The 22,017-nt window shown below is 37.7% G+C and overlaps 1 protein-coding gene and 1 pseudogene across 4 annotated transcripts in view; one reads left to right on the forward strand and one right to left on the reverse strand.

The window, feature by feature from the left end:
- The window catches only part of Zzz3 (zinc finger ZZ-type containing 3), an 85,864-nt gene that overhangs the window by 13,487 nt on the left and 50,360 nt on the right, over nt 1-22,017 (forward strand). For all 4 annotated transcript variants that reach the window (XM_090334585.1, XM_090334587.1, XM_090334588.1 and 1 more), the window contains exons 2-3: nt 19,277-19,410; nt 20,845-20,995. Coding sequence is in view for 1 of the 4 variants with exons in the window: in XM_090334588.1 (XP_090190714.1) it covers nt 20,973-20,995 (23 nt within the window). In the remaining 3 variants the exon portion in view is untranslated. The remainder of the gene's footprint in view (nt 1-19,276; nt 19,411-20,844; nt 20,996-22,017) is intronic.
- On the reverse strand, nt 10,626-13,783 carry LOC150061613 (helicase POLQ-like pseudogene; annotated as a pseudogene).

The following is a 22,017-nucleotide window of genomic DNA, read 5'->3' on the forward strand; positions in this document are numbered from 1 at the left end:
ACTTCCAGTTTTCTGGTGGTTAATTGGAGATAAGAGTCTTACTTTAGTGCCTGGGCTGATTTTGAACTGTGATCCTCAGATCTCAGCTTCCTGAGTAGCTGGGATTACAGGCCTGAGCTACCATGCCCAGCCATTCTGATCACTTTGAATAGTAAGTTTCTTTTTGTTTTTAGAGGGAGTTGGGTTCTTGAGCCTCCCCTCCCCTTGTGGATACTGTCTTAATTGTGTGCTCCAAGATGACTTCAAACTCTTGATCCTCCTGCTACATCCTCTTAAATCCTGAGATTAAGTCTTTGTAAATGTACAATTAAATCCAGGTGTGGTGGTTTTCTCCCGTAATCCAGTACTTTCCAGGCTGAGAGGAAGGAACATTCTCATTTCAAAACAAGCCTGAACGGCAAAGTCAGACTTTGCCACAATAAACAACATTTAATTCAGTAATGTTTAAGTAAATTTAGTGTTGTATGACCATCAGCATAATCTAGTTTTAGAACATCATCATCATTCTGAAAAGATTTCTAATGCTAATGTGGTTATTCTCACCTGTTATAATTTGGGAAAAAAAGTCAGCCGATAGAAGTACTTAGCACAGTAATAAAAACTTTCCTGTAAATCTTTATCCAGAAACTTTTTTACTTTTTTTCTTTTTTTTTATTAAAGAACTTACTAACATTGATTTTTACATCATATTTTAAATGACAAGTTTAACAAACTGTTCAAGGAGGGAATCTCTACAGTCACTGGAACTTAGTATTTAGAACTTAATCAAAATTAGGCTAAGGGTTTGTATGTCATAGAAACATATTACTTTATGAAATAAAACATTATGTCTATAGAGTCATAGGTTTTTTTTTTTTTTTTGCCAGTCCTGGGCTTGAGCTCAGGGCCTGAGCACTGTCCTTGGACTTTCTCAAGGCTAGAGCTCTACCACTTGAGCCTCAGCACCACTTCCGGCTTTTTTCTAAGTATGTGGTACCAAGGAATCAAACCCAGGTCTTCATGCATGCTAGGCAAGCACTTTAACCACTAGGCCAAACTCCCGGCCCAGAGTCATAGGTTTTTATGTCTATATAGTTATGTTTATATTTCCATTACCATGCCTGTAGTATTGAGTATGCAGTTACTCAGTCCTCGCTCTTGTAGTCTTTGGATTTAATGGCCACATATTAAGGATACCATGCACCTTTTGTTCCTTAGGTCTTGGAACTTTTTTACTTTTAAGAAACTAGAAATAAAGTTCAATGTTAGTCTCCCTTTTAATTTGTTTTCATTTGTATTTTTCTTAGAGATATACTTTAAGATAATATGGTTCTTATTTAAGGATAGGAAAAATCATTTACTAAATTGGCCATCATTGAATGTATAAGTGAAGAGAGGGAGGAAAGAGACATTTATAATTTGTACCAGTAAGGGCAAAAGTGAGTAAAGGCTTTTATCTGTAAAAGCCAAAGGACTTGGAGTTTGAGAGTGTGACTCAGTGGTGTAATCCCAAATCAGAGGCCCTGGGTTAAGTTCTCAGTATTGCGGAGAGAGGGAAGAGTGTCAACTTTTAGCTGAGTGTGATGTATACCCTATAATCACAGTATTTGGGAAGTAGAATTGCATTGGAGGCTAATCGGACCCACACACACACATAAACGCCCCAAATGGTGTATACTGACAAGGAAACTCCAAATATCAGCCTTTAAAAAGTTTCCAGGCTCTCCTCAAACATGTCTTAGCCTCCGGAGAGTTGACAGTTGCAGACAAGAACTATTAAGCCTAGCCTATCTGAGTTTTTATATCTGTCAAATCCTCAGATTTATGGGATAACTTTTTTTTTTTTTTTTTTTTGTGCTGGTACTAGGGCTTGAACTCAAGGCTTGGATGTTGTCCTTTAGTGTTTTTTTTTTTTTTTTTTTTTAAAACTGAAAGCATATGCATTGCCACTTGAGTCATAGCTCCACTTCAGTTTGCTGATTAATTGGACTATCCTGCCTGGGCTGGCTTTGAACCACGATTCTCAGATCTCAGCTTCCTGAGTAGCTGGTTTACAGGTGTGAGTAACCCTGCTATAAAGTATCTTTAGAGTATGTTTGTGGTACTGTTTTTGTTTTTAGTTGATTAATTGAATGATGCACTAAAGGTTATCAGATTATCTGGTTATCAAGTTAGCAGATACTAAAGGTTATTAGATTTTTTTTTCTCTAAAAGTTAAAGAGAATTGCTGGTGCACACAATTGGTTGTGATCAAAGAGAAAGAGTAGTAAGGGACTATTTACCACCTGTTTTTAGGCATGTGGTCCATTTTATATAGTTTTTCTTCTTTTTTATTGCTGGTCCTGAAGTTAGAACAGTCTACTACTTGAACCATTACTCCACTTCTGGTTTCTTGGTAGCTTAATTGGAGGTAGTAGTTTCTTGGACTTTTTCCATGGGGTAGCTTTCAAACTGCTATCCTCAGATCTCAGCCTCCTGAGTAGTTAGAATTACAGACACTCACTGACTCCCAGCTCATTTTTATAGTTTTTATAGTTTATGTGGTTGAATTTAAGTCCTTGCTATAACACTTAGAAGCTCTGGAACTTTAAATCTCTGAATATTTTTTTCCTTATTTTAAATAGATGTATTACATTCTATTTACAAAGTATATACAATCCTTTATATAAAATAGATGCTCATTAAGCAGTACTTCTTTTATCACTATGGAAATGGAAGCTAAAACAAATTTGTTACCTAGTAAGTGAAAAGTCTGACTTCAAAGTTATACTTTCCCTTGCTTCCCATTTGAAAATTAAAATGATTCCAATTAAAAGGTAGTGTTCATATACCTTAGAGTTATTTTAGAAATGAGTTAGAAAACTGGGTTCCAGAAAGCTCAGAAAAAAGACTGCAATAACCAAAGATAGGAAAAGCAGTCAAAATTGATAGAAGGCTTTAAAAAATTATTATTAATTTTGCTAATCCTGGGGCTTGAACTCTGGGCCTGGGTACTTTCCTAAGCTCTTTTGCGCATGGCTAGCACTCTACCACTTTGAGCCACAGTTTCACTTCGGGTTTTTTGGTGGTTAATTGGACATAAGAGTCTCACAGGGGGGGTGGGGGAGAGGGTAATGGGTACCAAGACATGTGAAAGGGTATCAATGTATGTGAATTAATGCACCTTCTATCTGGCAAATATCATGTAACCCTTTTATTAATTACAATAAAAAATTTAAAAAAAAAAAAGAGTCTCACAGACTTTCTTGCCTGGGTTGGCTCTGACCTGTGATCATCAGATCTCAGCCTTCTAAGTAGTTAGGGTTACAGGTGGTAGCCACTGGCCTCTGGCTCCTGATCTGCTTTTTGCTCAAGGCTAGCTAGTGCTTTGCCACTTTCAGCCATAAAGCCACGTCCAGCTTTTTCTGAGTAGTTCATTGGAGACAAGAGTCTCATGGACTTTTCTGCTGGGGCATCAAACCACAATCCTCAGAACTCAGCTAGGATTAAAGGCCTTAGCTACCTGTGTCCAGCTTTGGAGTTTTGTTTTTGAAATACCTTTTAAAAATTATATATATATATATATATTGCTAGTTCAAAACTTTAATAATGTATACAAGTAAGAGAGTCTGGCTTAATGTCTGCCTTATTAAATTATCTCTGCCTCTCATGTAGCTGAGAGTGAATAATATTAAAGTCAGAAGTTGCATAAAAATTATAAATTTAGTTGATAAATTCAAAATGACTACAGAATCACTGATTATGATTTTTAAATTCTTACAAATTTTAATTATTGTCACTTATTTGAAATTGATTGTAAATGTAAGATGTTGGTGGGTGTGTGTGTTTGATGTGTTGGTTTCTTTTTCCTTTTTCTTTTTTTTTGGCCAGTCCTGGGGCTTGAACTCAGGGCCTGAGCACTGTCCTTGGGCTTTCTCAAATTTGGAGCTTTACCACTTGAGCAATAGCACCACTTCCAGTTTTTCTGTCTATGTGGCACCAAGGAATCAAACCTGGGCCTTTGTGCATGCTAGACAAGCACTCCACCACTAGCCTTTTTCTAGTACTTTAAAACAAGTGATTAAGAACCACATTTTTATAAATTTTTTCAAAATATTATATACAATTAGGGAAAGCTACAAGTTGATGTCTTATAAAGGAAGATAATTTTCCATAATATCCTTTATTAAAGATTTATTAGAATGCTTACATTAGGCATTTTATAGCTTTTGCTAACATGTTCTATGTTTACAGGTTTAGATCTGTAATCCTAGCTACTCAGGATTCAGGTTTATAGCAAGCTTAGGCAGACTTGTGCAATTAACCAGCAGAAAGCTGGAAATGAAGTTGTGGCTCAAATGGTTGCGTGCCAACTAGTCTTGAGGGAGAAAAGCTAAGAGATGGCACCAGGCCCTGAGTTCAAGCATGTGTACACTCACACAATCATTTATGCTTTCGTTATAAATATTCAAGATGAGTAATTGTGCAGAACTGAGACTGTATCTTAATGATAAGTACATAGGACACAGAATGTTCTTAATTAATGTACCTTGAAATGAACCGGTTTTGTTAGTTTAGGAATCATATTTCTGTGCTAGGTGTTGTAGAATTAAGCAAGTTCATTAGGACAAAGGTAGGATTATATATATATTTCCCTCGTTTCTCTTTTTTCCTTCCCCCCTCCTTTTCCCCGCTCCCCTTTTGCCCTCTCTTATTCTTTCCTTTCTCTCACTCTCCTCCCTCTTCCCTAGTCTTCCACTTCTCCTATTCCCCATCTACCTATTCCCTTCCTCTCCCTTTCCTCCCCCCACCCCTCTGGGGGTAGTGCTGGAGATTGAGCTAGAGATTGAACTCAGGGACTTAAGTATACCACCCAAGTATTCTCCCTGTGAGCTACATCCCCAGGCCTATTTCTTCTAAGACAGTTAACAAAGACTTTTTTTGACTGGAAACTGAAAAGTCCAGGGTATTTATATGAGCTAAATCAAAATGTTTAATGTTCTTTTGGAGCTTACTTTCTTCTGTTGCTTGGCACTGGTAATTTCACTCTATTTTTTAGTTGCCCCATAGTCTTGTCTGTGTGGCTCTCTCTCTCATTAACTACCATATTAATCGATTCAGGTAGCTATAGTAGAAAACAATAGATTGGGTGATTTGTAAATATCAGAAGTTTATTATCAGTGTTTTGGAGTTTGAAATCAAGGCACAGACAGATTCAGTTCCTTTCCTTCCCTCCCTCCCTTCCTTCCTTCCTCCCTTCTTTCTTTTCTAGTCTTGGGGCTTGAACTCAGGGCTGGGCACTGTCCTTGAACACTTTTTTTCTTTTTTTTTTTTTGCTCAAGGCTAGTGCTTTGCCACTTGAGCCACAGCGCCACTTCCAACTTTTTCTGAGTATGTGGTTCCGGGGAATTGAACCCAGGGCTTTGTGCATGCTAGGCAAGTATACTACCATTAGGCTACACTCCTGGCCCAGCAGATTCAGTTTCTGAGGGTTCATTTCCATGTCATATGTAACTGACCATCTTTCCACTTTGTCCTCACTTGGCAAAGGAACATACAGTTGATTGAGTAAAAGGTGAAGGTAATTGTAAAGGAAAATAATTTATTTCATCATAAATGCTTTGTTTTGACTATACTGGTTTAACTGATTCCTTTGTTTCTCTTAAGTGTTATATTCTATATAATTATTAGGAAGTAAGTAAAAAGACAGGTACTTTCATTGCCTTCTGTGCTGCCTTATACTTTCATAGATAGTATATATAGCATATATAGTATAGACAGTATATAGTATATATGTCTTTTGCTCTGTATGACTAGAAATAGGGAAGAATGCACAGAATGACTCACAAAGAAAAATGTCACTCATTAAACATGGAACATAGCTGAGTACGGTGGCTCATACCTGTAGTCCTAGTTACTCAAGGCTGAGATCTGAAGATCTCAGTTCAAAGCCAGCCTGGTCACTAAAGTCCATGAGACTCTTATCTCCTATTAATCATAAGAAAGTGGGGAAGTGGGGCTGTGGCTCATGGGATAGGGTGGTAGGTAGCCTTGAGCTGAAGAGCTCATACCTGGCCAAATATTTTTTCCTCTGCTTCTCATTAGCATTGGGTTTTATTCAAAGATACAAATAGTAGAAGGTTGTTTTGAATATTTGCAAGTAAATGTATATTTTAACTTTGCTCACTTTGAATATTGTCAGTTATTGGAAGTTTCATAAGTCACTAGTCATCTATGTTTAGGCCTTCACTTCTGGTTTCTAGTGGTTAATTGGAGATAAGAGTCTCACATTCCTTAGGTTTTTTTTTTTAGTGCCCATGCTGGCTTTGAACAGTGATCCTCAGATCTCAGTGTCCTGAGTAGGATTACAGGCATGAGCCACTGCACGTGGCTTTTGTCATCTATTTTTCAAATGAGTCTTATTTGCTGCTGGAAAAAGTTCTTCACTTAAAATATTTATTGAATTATTACTATAATGGCATTAATCTCATGGGTTGAAGTGTAGTTTACGATGTAAGATCAAGTCTGGCTTGCCTATATGTGTGATTATTAGCTTTCCTGGAGTCAGTTTCATGTAAATAAAGCTTGCCAGTTGAATTTTCAGATGATTGTGAAGATATAATGAGACGATTCTTCCTCTAAAGTACATAGAATGATCAGGGGTCTGTGTTTCCCACTTCACTTGCTATGTTATATTGGGTAAAATATTTAACTATTACAAGCCTCAGCTTTCTCATCTGAAAAAATAGGGATAGTATTGGCCATGAAAACCTTCATAGACTAGTGTATGCTTGTTTTTGTTTTTGAGGTAGAGTCTCACTAAGTATCCCAGGCTGTCTAGGAATGTCAAGCCTCCTGTCTCTCCCCTAGTGCCGGGATTGCCAGTAGGTACCACCAGCCAGGGATAGTAGGCTTCATTTAATTTTCTGGACAACTGTGTATGGCACGAATGCTTTCCTTCTGTTAAACAAAGAATTGGATCAGATTATAATTGATCAAGGTCGCACAAATAAGCAGTTAATGGGAATCCAAAGCCTGTAGGGTTTTTTTCCCCCTCCAACAGTACTTCTAAATGGTGCCTTCTTTTCCTTTCCTCCCTTTTTCTCTCCCTTCTTCCTCCCCTTTCTTCCTTCCTCCCAATCCTTCCATCCTTAATGTTTTTCCCTCCCTTCCCTCCCCTCTTCTCTTATTTTTGTGCCAGTATTTGGGCTTGAACTTTAGGGCTTAGATACTTTGCTTTACCCTTTTCTCCCAAAGCTGATACTCTACCTCTTGGGCCACAGCTCAACTTCTGGCTTTTTCCCCCTAGTTGTGGGACTTGAACTCAGGGCCGGAGCCCTGTCCTTGGGCTTTCTCAAGGCTAGAGCTCTACCACTTGAGACAAAGCACCACTTTTGGCTTCTTTTATGTATGTGTTACTGAGAAATGGAACCTGGGTCTTTGTGCATGCAAGGCAAGTGCTCTTCTACTAGGCCAAACTCCCGGCACCATTCACTTCTGGCTTTTTGGTGGTTAATTGGTGATAAGAGTTTCAGGACTTCCCTATACAAGGCTGGCTTTGAGTGAAGGATAAAGGCCCACAAACCCAGAAATGAAAGATGTAAAGTACCTAGTCTTAAACATTCCTGTTTGAAGTTTTATGATGCAGAATCTGAGGATCTGAACATCAGACTTTGAGCACTACATGTTCGTTCTTAGTAACAATACACTTTGAATTTGGAAAAAATAATGGAGAGAACTGTATTCATAGTCCAGTCTAAGAATTATTTAACGTATTCTTAGTTTACCCTCTCTGTAAATGGCCTTTCCCATTTCCTGTATTTCTATTAAAAATTCAAATTAAAAATTTTACTTAGTACTATTTATTATAAGTCCACTTTGGACTTTGGAATAGTTTATGTAAGAAGACTAAGATGATGTATTCCAATACATGTATTATTTGAATCCTCCCAAATCACCGTGCCAGGGGGATATAGTTATAGTATTGAATTCTGGAAGGTGGTGAACAAAAAAAGGGATAAACTTGGTAACAATCAGTAGTGCCTAGTTTGATTTATTTGTATGCATATGGTTCAAATTTTTTTTTAGTTTAGATATTTACATAGTAATGGAAATTTTTACTATGGTTGTATGTATGTGTGTGTGTTTGTTACTGAGGATGAAACATAGGGTCACAGGTGCTAGTAGACATGCATTATCGTATAGATCTACACTTTAAGCTGTAGAGTCATGTTTGTTTTTATGTGTTTGTTCTAATAATAATACAATACTTGTTAATATATGTGTTACTTTTTGCTTTTTTTTTTTTTTTTTTTTTTGCCAGTCCTGGGCTTGAGCTCAGGGCCTGAGTACTGTCCTTGGACTTTCTCAAGGCTAGAGCTCTACCACTTGAGCCTCAGCACCACTTCTGGCTTTTTTTTTTCTATGTATGTGGTACCGAGGAATCGAACCCGGGTCCTCATGCATGCTAGGCAAGCACGTTAACCACTAGGCCAAACTCCCGGCCCCAACTTTTTGCTTTTTTTAAAAAGGTTTGCTGGGTGCTGGTAGCTCAGGCCTATAATCCTAGGTACTCAGAAGGCTGAGGTGTGAGCTCAGACAAGAAAGTCCATGAGACTTCTCCACTGAACCACCAAAAACTAGAAGAGAGTGTGGCTAAAGTCATAGAAGGGTAGCCCAGAGAACTAACCAAGTTATTATTGTAAGGCTCTGAGTTTAACCCATTGTACCAGCAAAACCAAACTGAACAATCCCACCAATTTATTAGACCTCTGTTTTAAGATAAACTTTGAAAATAATTTTGTCTCCGGGTGCCATGGCTGTTGCCTGTAATCCTAGCTACTCAGGAGGCTGAGATCTGAGGCTCACGGTTCAAAGCCAGCCCAGGCACAAAAGGACCTGAGACTCATATTTCCACTTAACCTCAAGAAAATGGGAAGTGGAGCTTGGCTCAACGGGTAGGGTGGTAGCCTTGAGCTGAAGAGGTCAGGGACAGCGCCCAGGTCACATTAAAGCTCCATGACCCACAAAATAATATTAATAATAATAATAATAACACTTTATTTTGTCTTATTTTATTATTACTTTGTTTTGTTTGTTGTCTTTGCATCCATTTTCTACTCTGAAAGTGCAGACTATATTTAAAATTAGATTTTCCTTATCCAGAAGTCATTTCTTTAAACCTCAGTTCTTTCTTTTTTTTTTTTTTTTTTTTTTTTGTGGGTCAGGGGGCTTGAACTCAGCCTGGTCACTGCCTCTGAGCTCAAGGCTACTGCCCTACCCTTGAGCCAAGCCCCACTTCCCATTTTCTAGAGGTTAAATGGAGATAAGAGTCTCAGGTCCTTTTGTGCCTGGGCTGGCTTTGAACCTTGAGCCTCAGATCTCAGCCTCCTGCGTAGCTAGGATTATAGGTACAGGGGTGAACCACCACACCCGGCAAACCTCAGTTCTTCTGAATATAGCTACAAACTAGGAAACTACTTGTTTATTATAGTTGAAAGACTTCCTAAACTCCTATTTCTATTGAATGCCAATGAACTTTGAGGCCTCTATATTTAATCACTAGAGTAAAATTATTAGAAGAGAATATATCACGGGTGTTTTCTGTCTGTTATAGAGTGTTCACTTCTTAAGTGTATAGTTGTTGCAGTTCTTTGTTGAAGTGAACCCTATTTATCATACTATTCAGTGATAAATAAGGAAGACCTGGAGTCTCTCATAGAACATACTGGTGGGAATCTGAGAAGGCTTTGCCATAATGTGGTCCTGAGGGAGAGTTACAGGGATAAGGGAGTCACAAAGAAGAGAGGATACCTAACCCTTAAGAAAATTTCTATTTTTTTTTTTTTTTTTTTTGCCAGTCCTGGGCTTGGGCTCAAGGCCTGAGCACTGTCCTTGGGCTTTCTCAAGGCTAGAACTCTACCTCTTGAGCCACAGCACCACTTCTGGCTTTTTTCTATGTATTTGGTACCGAGGAATCGAACCTGTGTCTTTGTGCATGCTAGACAAGCACTCTACCTCTAGGCCAAACTGCTGGCCCCAAGAAAATTTCTTAGAGGTGATAAGGACATAAGTAAAGGCTTAGGATATCATTTCTGACCATGAACAAGTCAAGCTCCTGTTTCTCATCAATAAACTAGGGTTTCAAATAGTCATTGTGGTAAGTATTAAATGATTTTCTTTTTTTTTTTTTTTTTTTAATGTCAGTCCTGGGACTGGAACTCTGGGCTTGGGTGTTGTCCCTGAGCTCTTCAGCTCAAGGCTACTACCCTAACCCTCGAGACACAGCACCATTTCCAGTTTTCTAGTGGTTAAATGGAGATAAGTGCCCAGTGTCCCGGCTGGCTTTGAACCTTGATCCTCAAATCTCAACCTCCTGAGTAGCTAGGATTACAGGCTTGAGCCACCATACCGACTTTAAATGATCTTTTTTATTATTAAAGAATTTATTAACATTGATTTTTACATCATATTTCAAATGATACATTTAACAAATAAGTATTCAAGAAGGGAATCTCTATATATTGGCACTTTAGGTTTTAGAACATAATTAGAATTAGGCTGAATGTTTGTATGTCATAGATACATATTATTCTATGCAATAAAACATTATATCTATAGAGTCATAGATTTTTTTCAACATATAATTAATATATATTTGTCATTTATACATTTTAAAGCTTCTTTAATAAAATGTGTATGTAATAAATATTTTGGATTTGAAAATGTGCATCACAGAACTTCATTCCTTTTCAACAACAGGGAAATCGGAGGGCGGTCGCAGTAATTCTTCCACTTCTTCTTGCAAAGCCTCAGCTTTCTCATGCAACAGCATCTTTGCTGATGAGACAATTTGCTTGGCCTGGCGCCTTGATAAGTGATCAATGGTCTTTATTAATAATTCTGGATTTGCATTAGCTAAGTGCATTAGAGTTTTGTAACCTTTATTGTACAGCTGTTTTGCTCTTCAAGTTCCTCACAGAAGTGTAACACACAGGAGGAGAATGAAGCAGCTCCAGCAAGCAGGTTTTGTATGTATCCTCGAGGCATATTAAACTTTTCAGACACTTTCCAAATGTTAGTGTCCTTAAGGTATAAAGAACAAATGATAGGTAGAGTCTGTTGACGACATCCTTGTCAACCTTCTTCCTGATGGCTTGACCTGATGCTGTCTTCCCAATAAAGCTTTCAGAGACCCCAAGAAGAGAAGCTACATTTTGTTCTGCAGGAGTGAGTTGATTAAACTGCCTGAAGTATATCATCCAATTTGGGTCACACTGAGAAACCATGTCATAGGGAGTTGTTAGGTAGATTAGATGAAGAAGGCTTTCAAGCACAAGTCCTTCAAGACCTTTCTTCAAGTCTCTGTAGAGGATGTTACAATAAGCCAAATCTATAGTTCCCTTAAAAGAAGCTCTTCCCAATTTTGTAATTTGGAAATTGCATTCTAACTCTTCAGAATTACAAACAGTGTCTCTTTGTAGGAGTCCTTTCTCTGTCAGGTATCTAAGTGATTCGACGGTTATTTCCCAGACTTTTGTCTTTCAATAAAATCTTTCGCTGAACACCAAAAAATGTGCCATTCATAAAGTGATATATGTCACCAAGAGTTGTTGCAATCTTTAAACCAATCAAAGAGAGAAACAAACTTTGGACTCCCTTGTTGAATTCTTGAGCAAGATGGCTGTAACAGTTTTTCAATGGCTTGCTTATTTAGTTCTAAGTCCTGCTGCTTGTCTTTTTCCTGCATTGTAAGGATACTGTCTCCAATAGTATCTATGCCAGCACGACCAGCTCTGCTAATCATCTGTTTATATTGATTCCTCTTTAAAAATTCCTTAGCCTTATAGGGAGCTCGTAAAATGACTCTTCGAGCTGGTAGGTTGACCCCTGCTGCCGGGGTGAATGTACAGGTAAAAAGGCAGAGCACCCCGTGGAGTAGGCCTCTTCCAAGAGCTTCCTTTCCTCATTTGTTAAGCCACTGTGATGGTAGGCAATTCCATATGGGATAGTGTGTGTCAAGACTGGACACGTTGCCATTGCTGACATTCTGCAAGTTCTTAATCACGTCACGTTTTTCTTTTTCCCTGTGTTTCATATGTGCCTTGCTTAAAAATTTGCATAACATTTCCGCTACATTTTCACAGTTCTTCTTACTGGGACAAAAAAACTAAGCAGGAATAATTGGGAATAACTTCTGACACCAATGCTACCAAGTGATCAGGATCCATCTTTTTGAGGATATCAGAATACTTAAAGTTAAGGAGACGTGAAAAAGTCATACAGCTTTGCTGTCAACCTCATATATTGTATCATTTATTTTCAGGTACTCTTTTAGCTCAACTGGTCTAAAGTGACTGCTGAAATATTCTGCTTGAAGGAACTTTTGTAAGTCTTCAACGTTGTTTAATGTTGCACTCATACCAATAATCTGAGTCGTTTTGCTAGTATAGAGGATTTTTGCCAGGGTCATTTCCAGGATGGCACCACGGCTTCCTTCACCAATCATGTGCAACTCATCTATGACAACCAGGCCCAAATTACCAATCCTTCCAGTTTCAATCAAGGAGTTCACAAGGCTATGACCTTTCTCAATAGTTGCAGTATACAGGGATTTCTTTTCTTTTGATTGGAGGAAATCTTCCTTTGCTTCCAGCATATTCTTCAACAAAGAAACCAAGTTCTATACCAAAACTTGACAAATCTGAAATCTTCTTGGACAGTTGCCACATATGGAAGGATCATTAAGACATCTTTCCTCCGACAAAGTAGTTCTTGTAGCGTTAAAATTTCAGCTACAAGAGTTTTTCCACCACTAGTTGGCAAAGAATATATTAAATTTTTTCTTTCTTGCACAGAACTCCGTGTTAAACAAGTATGTTGCAATTCATATAGTTTTTCAATTCCTCTGGACTAAACATAAAGGTTTCTCACTTTGCTGGGTAACGAATAAAAAGGACCAAGATCATAGGATGATGATTCAGTTGTTTTCATAGCAACATTAATTTCTTCAGATAGGAGAGTCTCTTTGAGCTGTTTACTCTTAGAAAACATTGGTGCTTGGACTGTGGCATTTCCAGCCATGGCACTTTTCAGATGATCTTTAATACTTTCCCTCCTACTCATATCTGAACTAGTTCTGACTTTTGGAGAGAATTCATTGTTTTTCTGGGGTTGCTCTATATGACCTGGGGGCAATTCTTCATTTACAATATTATTAGAGGATGAGTTCATATCCTTTCTTTAGTAGATGGAGCATTCAAATCTTTTGAAGAGTTCCACAAATTTCAAAGAATAAAAGTTGAGAAGAAGGCATATCATTATATGAAAGAGCGTTGCTAGGTTCAACAGGGACATCATCACGTTCACTGAGGCTTTTTGTTTTATTTTCAGTAAAGTTGCTTTCCATTGGAAGGCTGAATGTATTTTTGATACTTTCTGAACAAAGATCTTCAGTAGCATGATTCCTGTGTTCGGGAAATGGCATGTATTTCTGTTCCAGATCATCAATTTGGGCTAAAAAGGAATTTTCTACAAAACTATCATAGCTACCAAACATGTCCTCTTCACTGTCGATTGGCTCCGCGGCTCGGCTCTGCTCGCTCACCCAGGGTCTGCCACCGGCTCCAGGCCGTCCTCTCCTCCTCCACCTCCCTGGCGCTCCGCAGGGACCCGCACGTGGCCAGGGAGACACCCGCTGGATACAGGAGACACCTTCATCCATGGCGGAGGCGAGAATCCGGCCCCAAACACATCTTAGCCAAAGACCAAGCGGCCAGATTCGGAAGGCACCGCCTAAGATCCCAATGTAGTTCCCTAGAGTCATAGATTGTTATGTTTATATAGTTGTGTTTATATTTCCAATACCATATCCATAACATTGGGTACACAAATACTGAGTCTTCGCTCTTGTACTGTTTGGATCTAATTGCCACATATTAAGGATTACTCATGAGCCTTTTGTTCCTTTGGTCTTAACATCTCACTCAACATGATTCGCTCTAGATTCATCCACTTCCCTGCAAATGCCATTATTTTATCTTACCTGTTGGCTATGTAGAATTCCACTGTATATATGCACCACATTTTCTGTATCATTCATCTGCAGTAGGGCAACTGGATTGTTTCCATTGCCTGGCTATTGTGAATAGTGCAGAGATGAACATAGCTGAGCAGGTGTCCTTATCATATCTTGGGTTATGGTGTTCAGGATAGATGCCCAGGAGTGGTATGGTGGGATTGTAGAGAAGGCCTATTTTCAGTTTTTTAAGAAACCTCCAAACTGCCTTCCAGAGTGGCTGTATAGTTTACGTTCCCACCAGCAGTGCAGTAGAGTTCCTCTTTCTCACAACCCTGTCAGCATTTGTTGTTGTCTCTCTCTTTATATATTTATTATGGTTTGAACCCAGGACTTCAAACTTTCAAGGCAAATGCTCTACCACTTCCTTTTTGTGTTAGCTGATTTGTTGGTTATTTAATCATTTAGCTATTTATGTTACCAGGGCTTGAATTCAGAACCTTGCACATCATTTCCTACATTCAATTAAACAAAAGTCCCCTCTCCCCTCTCTGTCTCTGTCTCTCTGTCTCTCTCTGTTTCCCTCCCCCCCCTTCTCTCTCCTCCCTCTCTCTCTCTCTCTCTCTCTCTCTCTCTCTCTCTCTCTCTCTCTCTCTCTCTCTGGTGCTGTTACTGTGGTTTGAACTCAATGTCTAGGTGCTTCCCTTTAGCTTTTTCACTCAATATTGGTACTCAATCACTTGAGCCATTTTTGCCGGTTAGTGGTAAGAGTCTCATTGACTTCCATCTTCCTGCTGGCTGCAAACAGTGATTGTCAGATTATCAGCCTCTTGAGTAGAGCTCAGTAATTTCTTAATTAAAGTGAAGATTCGTATGTACATACTCAGATCTGCTAAAATTGAGTTTCTGGGACAATTTACAAATTTCTTGCCACAGTACAAATTGATAACATATATACAACAGAGTCCCAGAGAAAGATGATCTCTTCTGAACTTGACAGTAATATCATATTATAGGCAGGTAATATATCCAATTTTTTTCACATGGCCATCTCCAATTACATTTATTTTTCTGCAAATGACATTATTTCACATTTTTTTCCATTTTTATTTTTGTTGGTTGTGGGAATTGAACTCTGGGCATGAGCATTGTCCCTGAGCTCTTCAGCTCCAGGCCATCGCCCTACCCCTGAGCCACTGCATCATTTCCAGGTTTCTGGTGATTAATTGGAAATAAGAGTTTCATGAACTTTTTAAAGTGCCTGGGCTGGCTTTGAAGCGGGATCCTCAGGTCTCACCCTCCTGAGTAGCTGGGGTTACAGGTGTGAACCACTGCGCCCGGCTAATATATCCTATTTTTATGGGTGAAGAAATTAAATGATAAGCACAGTAGCTTATAATTAGTTCATTATTTTTGTATATATGTGCTGGTACATATAGAACTCAGGGTTTGGAAGCTGTCCCTTATCTTTTTCACTCACGGCTGGTATTCTACCACTTGAGCCACTGTGCTTTTTTAACCGTTTGGGTTGAAGATGAGAGTATTACTGACTTTCCTGCCTGGGCTGGCTTCCAACTATGATGATGATCCTCCATTCTCAGTAGCTAGAATTACAGGTGTGAGCTACCAGTCCTGAGTTCATATTCATCCTTCTGTCTTCCTGTGGACTATAAAGTAAGCATATTCAGAAAAAATGTAATAGATACTCAAGAATTTAAGGAACTAGGAAAACACACTCCTTTCTGGTTATGCTTTATAGGAGATAAAAATTTGGTTCAACTTCTTATAATAAGTAACCGAAAGATTGTTAAGGAAATGTGTTTCTATCTTGGATTATTATCTTAATGATTTCACAAATGACTAAATGTCTCTCATTTCTTTAAAACCAGTGTATGCACTAGTTATTTCTCAGTGAAAACTGATAAATCTGTTACTAAATATGAGTCTACAGTGTAATTAATTTTTTCAAGCTCTTTTAAAACACTACAAAAATGTGTGGTGTTTTATAAATGTTGATTGCATTTAGCTTGGATTTAGAGCTTTATTTTTTATAATATGAAGTTTATATCTGCTTTATGCCTGTAGCTGGTAATACTTTCTGTGGAAATTTCAGTAATCTTTTCAAGGACCTTCATATGTGCTGTGAATCTGAGATCCTAGTTAACACAGTAGTACCAGTGTTAGCTGCAAGTAGTAGAAAAATAATTCTTTTCAGTGAAGATTGGTTTTTAGATTTGCTGTTGAATGCTTGAATTGTCAGTGAATTTTATTAGTATGGGAAAACAAGCAAAGCTCTGTAGCAAAGAGTAAACAAAATAAGAAGGGTTTAGGGATAGGACTTAATTTTATTTTCCATGTTGCATACTTTTAAAGAAACTAAATAGTTGAGTTTTTAAAACTCTAGTACTGAGTTGATAGTTACCTAATTTGGATGGAAAAACAAGTTGTAATCAGTCATAATGCAGTGTAGTTTATCTGCTCCAGAAAGCTTATAGCATTTCTGTGGAATGCTTAAATTTGTAATGTATAGTGAGTGATAAGAGGACAATGCAGGTACTGTGAGGGTTTTGGCTAGTTTGATTGCTTTCTTGTTAGAAGTAATGATAATCATCAAGTTCATCAAGTTTAGGCTTATTTAGATGATTTGGGTTAATTTTGTGCGTACGTGCGTGCGTGCGTGCATGCATACGCCAATCCTGGGGCTCAAACTCAGGGCCTGCCTCATCACTGTCCTTGAGCTTTCTCAAGGCACTCTACTACTTGAGTCACCATACCACTTCTGGGGTTTTGTGCATATGTAATACTGAGGAATCAAACCCAGGGCTTTGTGTATGTTAGGCAAGCACTTTTCCACTAGGCCACACTCCTGGCCCTGAGTTAATTTTTTAAAAATAATATTCAGCTCTTTCATATATATATATATAGTGTGTGTGTGTGTGTGTGTGTGTGTGTGTGTGTGTATTCTGGTACTAGAATTTAGGTCTTAGACATCAGTCCTTTCTTTTTTTTTTCTGCTCAAGGATAGGCAGCTGTCATTTGAGTCACAGCTCTACTTGTGGCTTTTTTTCTTTTTCTTTTTCTTTTTGTGATTAAGTGGAGATAACAGTCTCATGGATTGCCTGCCTGGTCTGGCTTTGAACCTTCAGTCTTCAGATCTCAGCCTCCTGGATAGCTGGGATTAAAGATTTTTATTCCTTCTATCATGTAGAAATTTGGTGTACTTATATCATAGTGAATAAGTTTGGAGTGTTATTTATAAGCTCCTTTTTGATAGATATGAATAAGGATATATTTTTCTTGATAATCCATAGATGAGTTAGTTGAACTGCTTAGTTTTTTTTTTTTTTCTTGTGTGTTTTGTTTGGTTTTTGGAAATGAGGTCTTTTGGAAATGAGGTCTTGCTACATTGCCCAAGCGGGCTTCCAACTCCTGGACTCAACTGATCCTATTCCTCTAGCCTTTGAAGCTGGAACTATATAGGTGCATGCCACTGAGCCTGGAGAATTAGTTTTATAACTTTTATATACTGCTTATTGTCATCGGAATCATATTGTACACAGTCCTAGGCCATGAACTCAGGGTCTAAGCACTATCCTTGGACTTTCTCAAGGCTAGAGCTCCACCACTTGAGCCTCAGCACCACTTCTGGCTTTTTCTATGTATATGTGGTCCCGAGGAATCAAACCCCGGTCTTCATGCATGCTAGGCAAGCATTCTACCACTAGGCCAAACTCCCGGCCCCTGTACACAGTTTTTAAACTCAGCAATCAAGTTTGTATTTTTAATGTTTACTTTTAAGAATTTTTGTGCAGGTGTATTTATGGAAAAACATAGAGCATGGGATTTCTGCACTTGGTGGGCAAGCACTTGAGCCATATCCTTAATACTTAGTTGGGTTTTTTTTTTGTTAGCTTGTTTGTCGGTTGGTCGTGGGGCTTGAACTCTGGGCCTGGGCGTTGTCCTTGAGCTATTCAGCTCAAAGGCTACCATCCTACTTCTTGAGCCACAGCACCACTTCTGGTTTTCTGATGATTAATTAAAGATAAGAGTTTCATGGATTTTTTAGTTCCCACGCTGCCTTTGAACTACGATCCTTAGATCTCAGCCGCTGGAGTATCTACTGCACCCATCTTACTTAGTTTGTTTTTATTAAGGTCTGTACTAGTTTTGCCCCAGGTATTAGCCTTAATCCTACCTTTCTACCTTCCAAGTAGTGGGGTTCACAGGCACATGCCACCATGGTAGGCTTCTTTTTTGGGGGTTGGTGTTTGTGATTGACTTTAGTGACTTGCATATGCTAAGCATGTCCTACACTGAGCTATCTCCCTAGCCCCTCTCAAGAGTTTTTTTTGGTGCTAATCTTGGGGCTTGAACTCAGGGCCTGGGCACTGTCCCTGAGCTTTAGTACTCAAGGCTACTTTGAGCACTAAAACTAGGTCTGCCAAGTTGAGCCATAGTTCACTTCCAGCTTTTGGTGGTTAATTGGAGATGAGGCTCACTATCTTTCCTGCCTGTGTTGGCTTTGAACCAGGGTCCTCATGTCTCATCCTTCTGAGTACAGCTAGGATAATAGGCTTGAGCAACCAGTACCACCAGCTCTCAAGTTTTTTTTTTTTTTCTTTTTGTTTGTTTTCTTTTAAAGTGTACCCAGCTGGGTGTAGGTGGCTCATGCCTATAATCCTAGCTACATCAGGAGGCTGAGATCTGAGGATTGTAGTTCAAAGCCAGCCTGGGCACAAAAGTCCGTGAGTCTCTTAGCTCCAGTTAACCACCAGAAAATCGGAAGTGGTACTGTGGCTCAACGTGTTAGAGCCCTAGCCTTGAGCTGAAGAGCTCAGAAACAGTGCCCAGGCCAAATTGAAGCTTCATGACCTACCTCCCAAAAAAGTATGCCTGACAGAAAAATAAAAGTCATATTTAAGAGAAAGTCATAACCTTATTTTATCCATAAGCAATAATGCTGAATCAATAATGATGAATTTCTTCAGTCTTGTAAAATTCCAGTGTACTTTTTAAATTAATATCTGAGGTGTGTCTGTGTTGTAGTAATCTAAGGAACTTTTTGATTTGAAGGAATTTTAATTTAGAATTAAATTTTGAAAGCTTCTTAAGGTAGTATTTTTCACTGAGTTTGTAAGGTTAACAAGTCATCTGTTGAAGATCATGCTTAAATGTAAGAAATTATTTGTGAAATTGTTATAAAATAAAGCGTGCTATATATGTATTTAGAAATAGTTTTTTTTTCCATAGATCTGTAAGTAGTAGCAGCCATAATGACTACATTTTATTTTCCCTTCACAGATACCAAACCATGTTGTACTAGTACAACCATATAAATTATTACTATCTGAAGTCTCAGTGTAACATGGACATTAGCAGTGATGACATATAAATACAGACAAGAGCCAAATACTAGGTGAAACACTTTTAAAAAGGTAAGAGAAATATATAATCTTAAGTAAGGCCAATTACTATGTAGTTAGAAATAATTGATGTTTCTTTTTCAGTTTAATCAAGCTTTTCAGTCTCTAGGATCTCCTTTGTCTTAATTTCATAGAACTAAGCAGTATCAGTTTTTTGGCATGCACAGCTACAGATATTCTTATCTGGCAAGTGTCATAGTGGATAGTATTCCTATACTAGAACTTGTTTAAAAATTTACTGTAGCTAGAATTTAGTAGAATAATAGAATGGGCATATCTATGTTTGCTCAGAAACATTTTTAAGTTGTGGATTCAATCTTCTTTGCTTCCGGTGTTTGCTTCTACCATCACACAGCTTTAAATTTAATGTTTTACCCACTTTATGAAAGATTTGGGGATTAGCTACAAAGAAGTTATCAGTTGGTGTTTTTGGTCCAAGAAGAATGAACTTTCAAGCTATAGGATCATGTTTTTGTTGTGCTTTTCATCTTTAATTTAGAACTTATGAAAACATAGAGGTAAATAAGGGACTAGAAGTGGTGGTGCTCCCTGGGAGGCAGAGACAGCAGGTTCGGACTGAGGCTATCCTAGGCAAAGTTAGCTTGAGACCCTATTTGAGAAAAAAACTAAAAGCAAAAGGACTGGTTTTGTGCTCAATTACTGGAATACTTGCTACATTATATAGAAGTAACATCATTTGTTAATCTTTCTAATAGGCAGTAACCATAGTTTGAGAATCTTATCAATCTTTAAATTTTAGTCCTTCACTCAGAATAATAGTACTTTTAGATTATGGTTAAAGCGGCACAGTACTGTATGGTCACTCACAGTAATTTGTTTAGCCAGTGTCACACATTCTCAGAAGAGGTATCACAGTAAATTACTAAAACTGTAATCAGCAGGATATAATTAGGCTAATTAAAATATCTTCCTAACTGGCCGCAAAATCCAGAAAATCTTTATTATTTTTGTCCATATTGGAAATCTTTTTGCTAAAATGACAGAAATGCCTTTCAGTAATTGAGTCTTATATGGCTTTAGTAAGTACAACATTTTATCCTGTTGAAATAAGAGACTTTGTGGATTCTTTGGTGTGTATTTAAGTGAGTTTTATTATTTCACCCTCATCTTTGTCTTCTTGGCATATAACATTTGGAAAAATAAAATCATTTTTTAGATCACTTAAAATAATAAAGAACTGACTCAGTAATAATTGAGCTGTAAGGATTTGGTTTATTTCAAGATCTTTATGAAGCTTATTAGTTTATTTTTATGTTTATGGGCTTCCATAATTCCTATTCCAGTTTCTTATTACCCCTGAGCAATAGCTACTAAGGAACACCAATGAAGAATTCTATTACCCCCACTATGTCCTTTCATCTGAGGAATACATCTATTATATGTTAATTTCCTTCTTTAATACTCTTTTTTTATTTTATTTTAAAGAAAGGAATTTGAGAGGTTCTAGTATTCTCCATGGCTGAAGCTGAGAGTCTAAAACCCTGACGTTGAAACTGTATTGTAGATAATAGCTCCAACTCCTTCAGGATATAAGAAAAGGACATATTTCCACAATGATAGATCTTTGGTTGTACAGGTAAGTTGTTTAGTTTTGCAGTAGTGAAGAAAACTATCTATGTTTTGTTTCCTTCTTCCCTCCCTCGCTCCCTCCCTCGCTCCCTCCCTCCCTCCCTCCCTCCCTGTTTTCCTGTCTTTCCCTCTTTGTCTTGCCTGCCTGTCTGTCTGTCTGTTTCTCTGTCTCTGTCTCTGTCTCTGTCTCTCTCTTTGTTTTTTTCTTGGGTAGGAGGGAGAGTTGTTATTTTACCATGCTTATTTCTCTATGTGGAAAATTGTGTAAGCTGTTCATAGGAATGTGGAGCTTTAGACAATGGGCTAGGGATGAAATACTTTATATGAGAAAGGGACAAATATAGTTATTAAATATGCTATAATTTCTGGACCATCTATCCTGTCTGATAGCCTAGTAGGCATTTCAAGGGACAGTAAGAAATTCCTTTTCTTTCTCTTCATTTGTCTTTTTAAGTATGTATTCATTTGAAATCCCTTTATATAGAATAACATAAAATTTTCACACTTCAAAAAAGTGACTATTAACCTTAAGATGCATTGTATGGGTGGGTCTCTAAGTTTTACTCTTTTGTTCACTTTATAGATATAATAATAATTGCACAGCTGAAATAATTTATTTTTTATTAAAGAATTTATTAACATTGATTTTTACATCATATTTCAAATGACAGTTTTAACAAACAAGTGTTCAAGAAGGCAATCTATATACAGTCACTGGCACTTAGTTTTTAGAACTTAATCAAAATTAGGCTAAGGGTTTATATGTCATAGATACATATTAGTTTATGAAATAAAACATGTCTATAAGAGTCATAGTGAAATAATTTATTTTAAAAGAATCATATGCAAGCATTGTTGAACATTGTAAAGTAGTTTGTGTTGTAGACAAATAGAAATAATCATATTGGTTATATGTTTCATTTACTTGTGTTCTTTTTCCTTTTCCTTCAGTTTCCTACCCAAACAGTTATCAGCATCATCACCAGTTTTCTAAAGATTATTTACTTAATACAATTGTTGGGTAATAAA

Source organism: Megascapheus bottae, chromosome 6, assembly GCF_031878675.1.
Source record: "Megascapheus bottae isolate mThoBot1 chromosome 6, mThoBot2.hap1, whole genome shotgun sequence".
Taxonomy (NCBI): domain Eukaryota; kingdom Metazoa; phylum Chordata; class Mammalia; order Rodentia; family Geomyidae; genus Megascapheus; species Megascapheus bottae.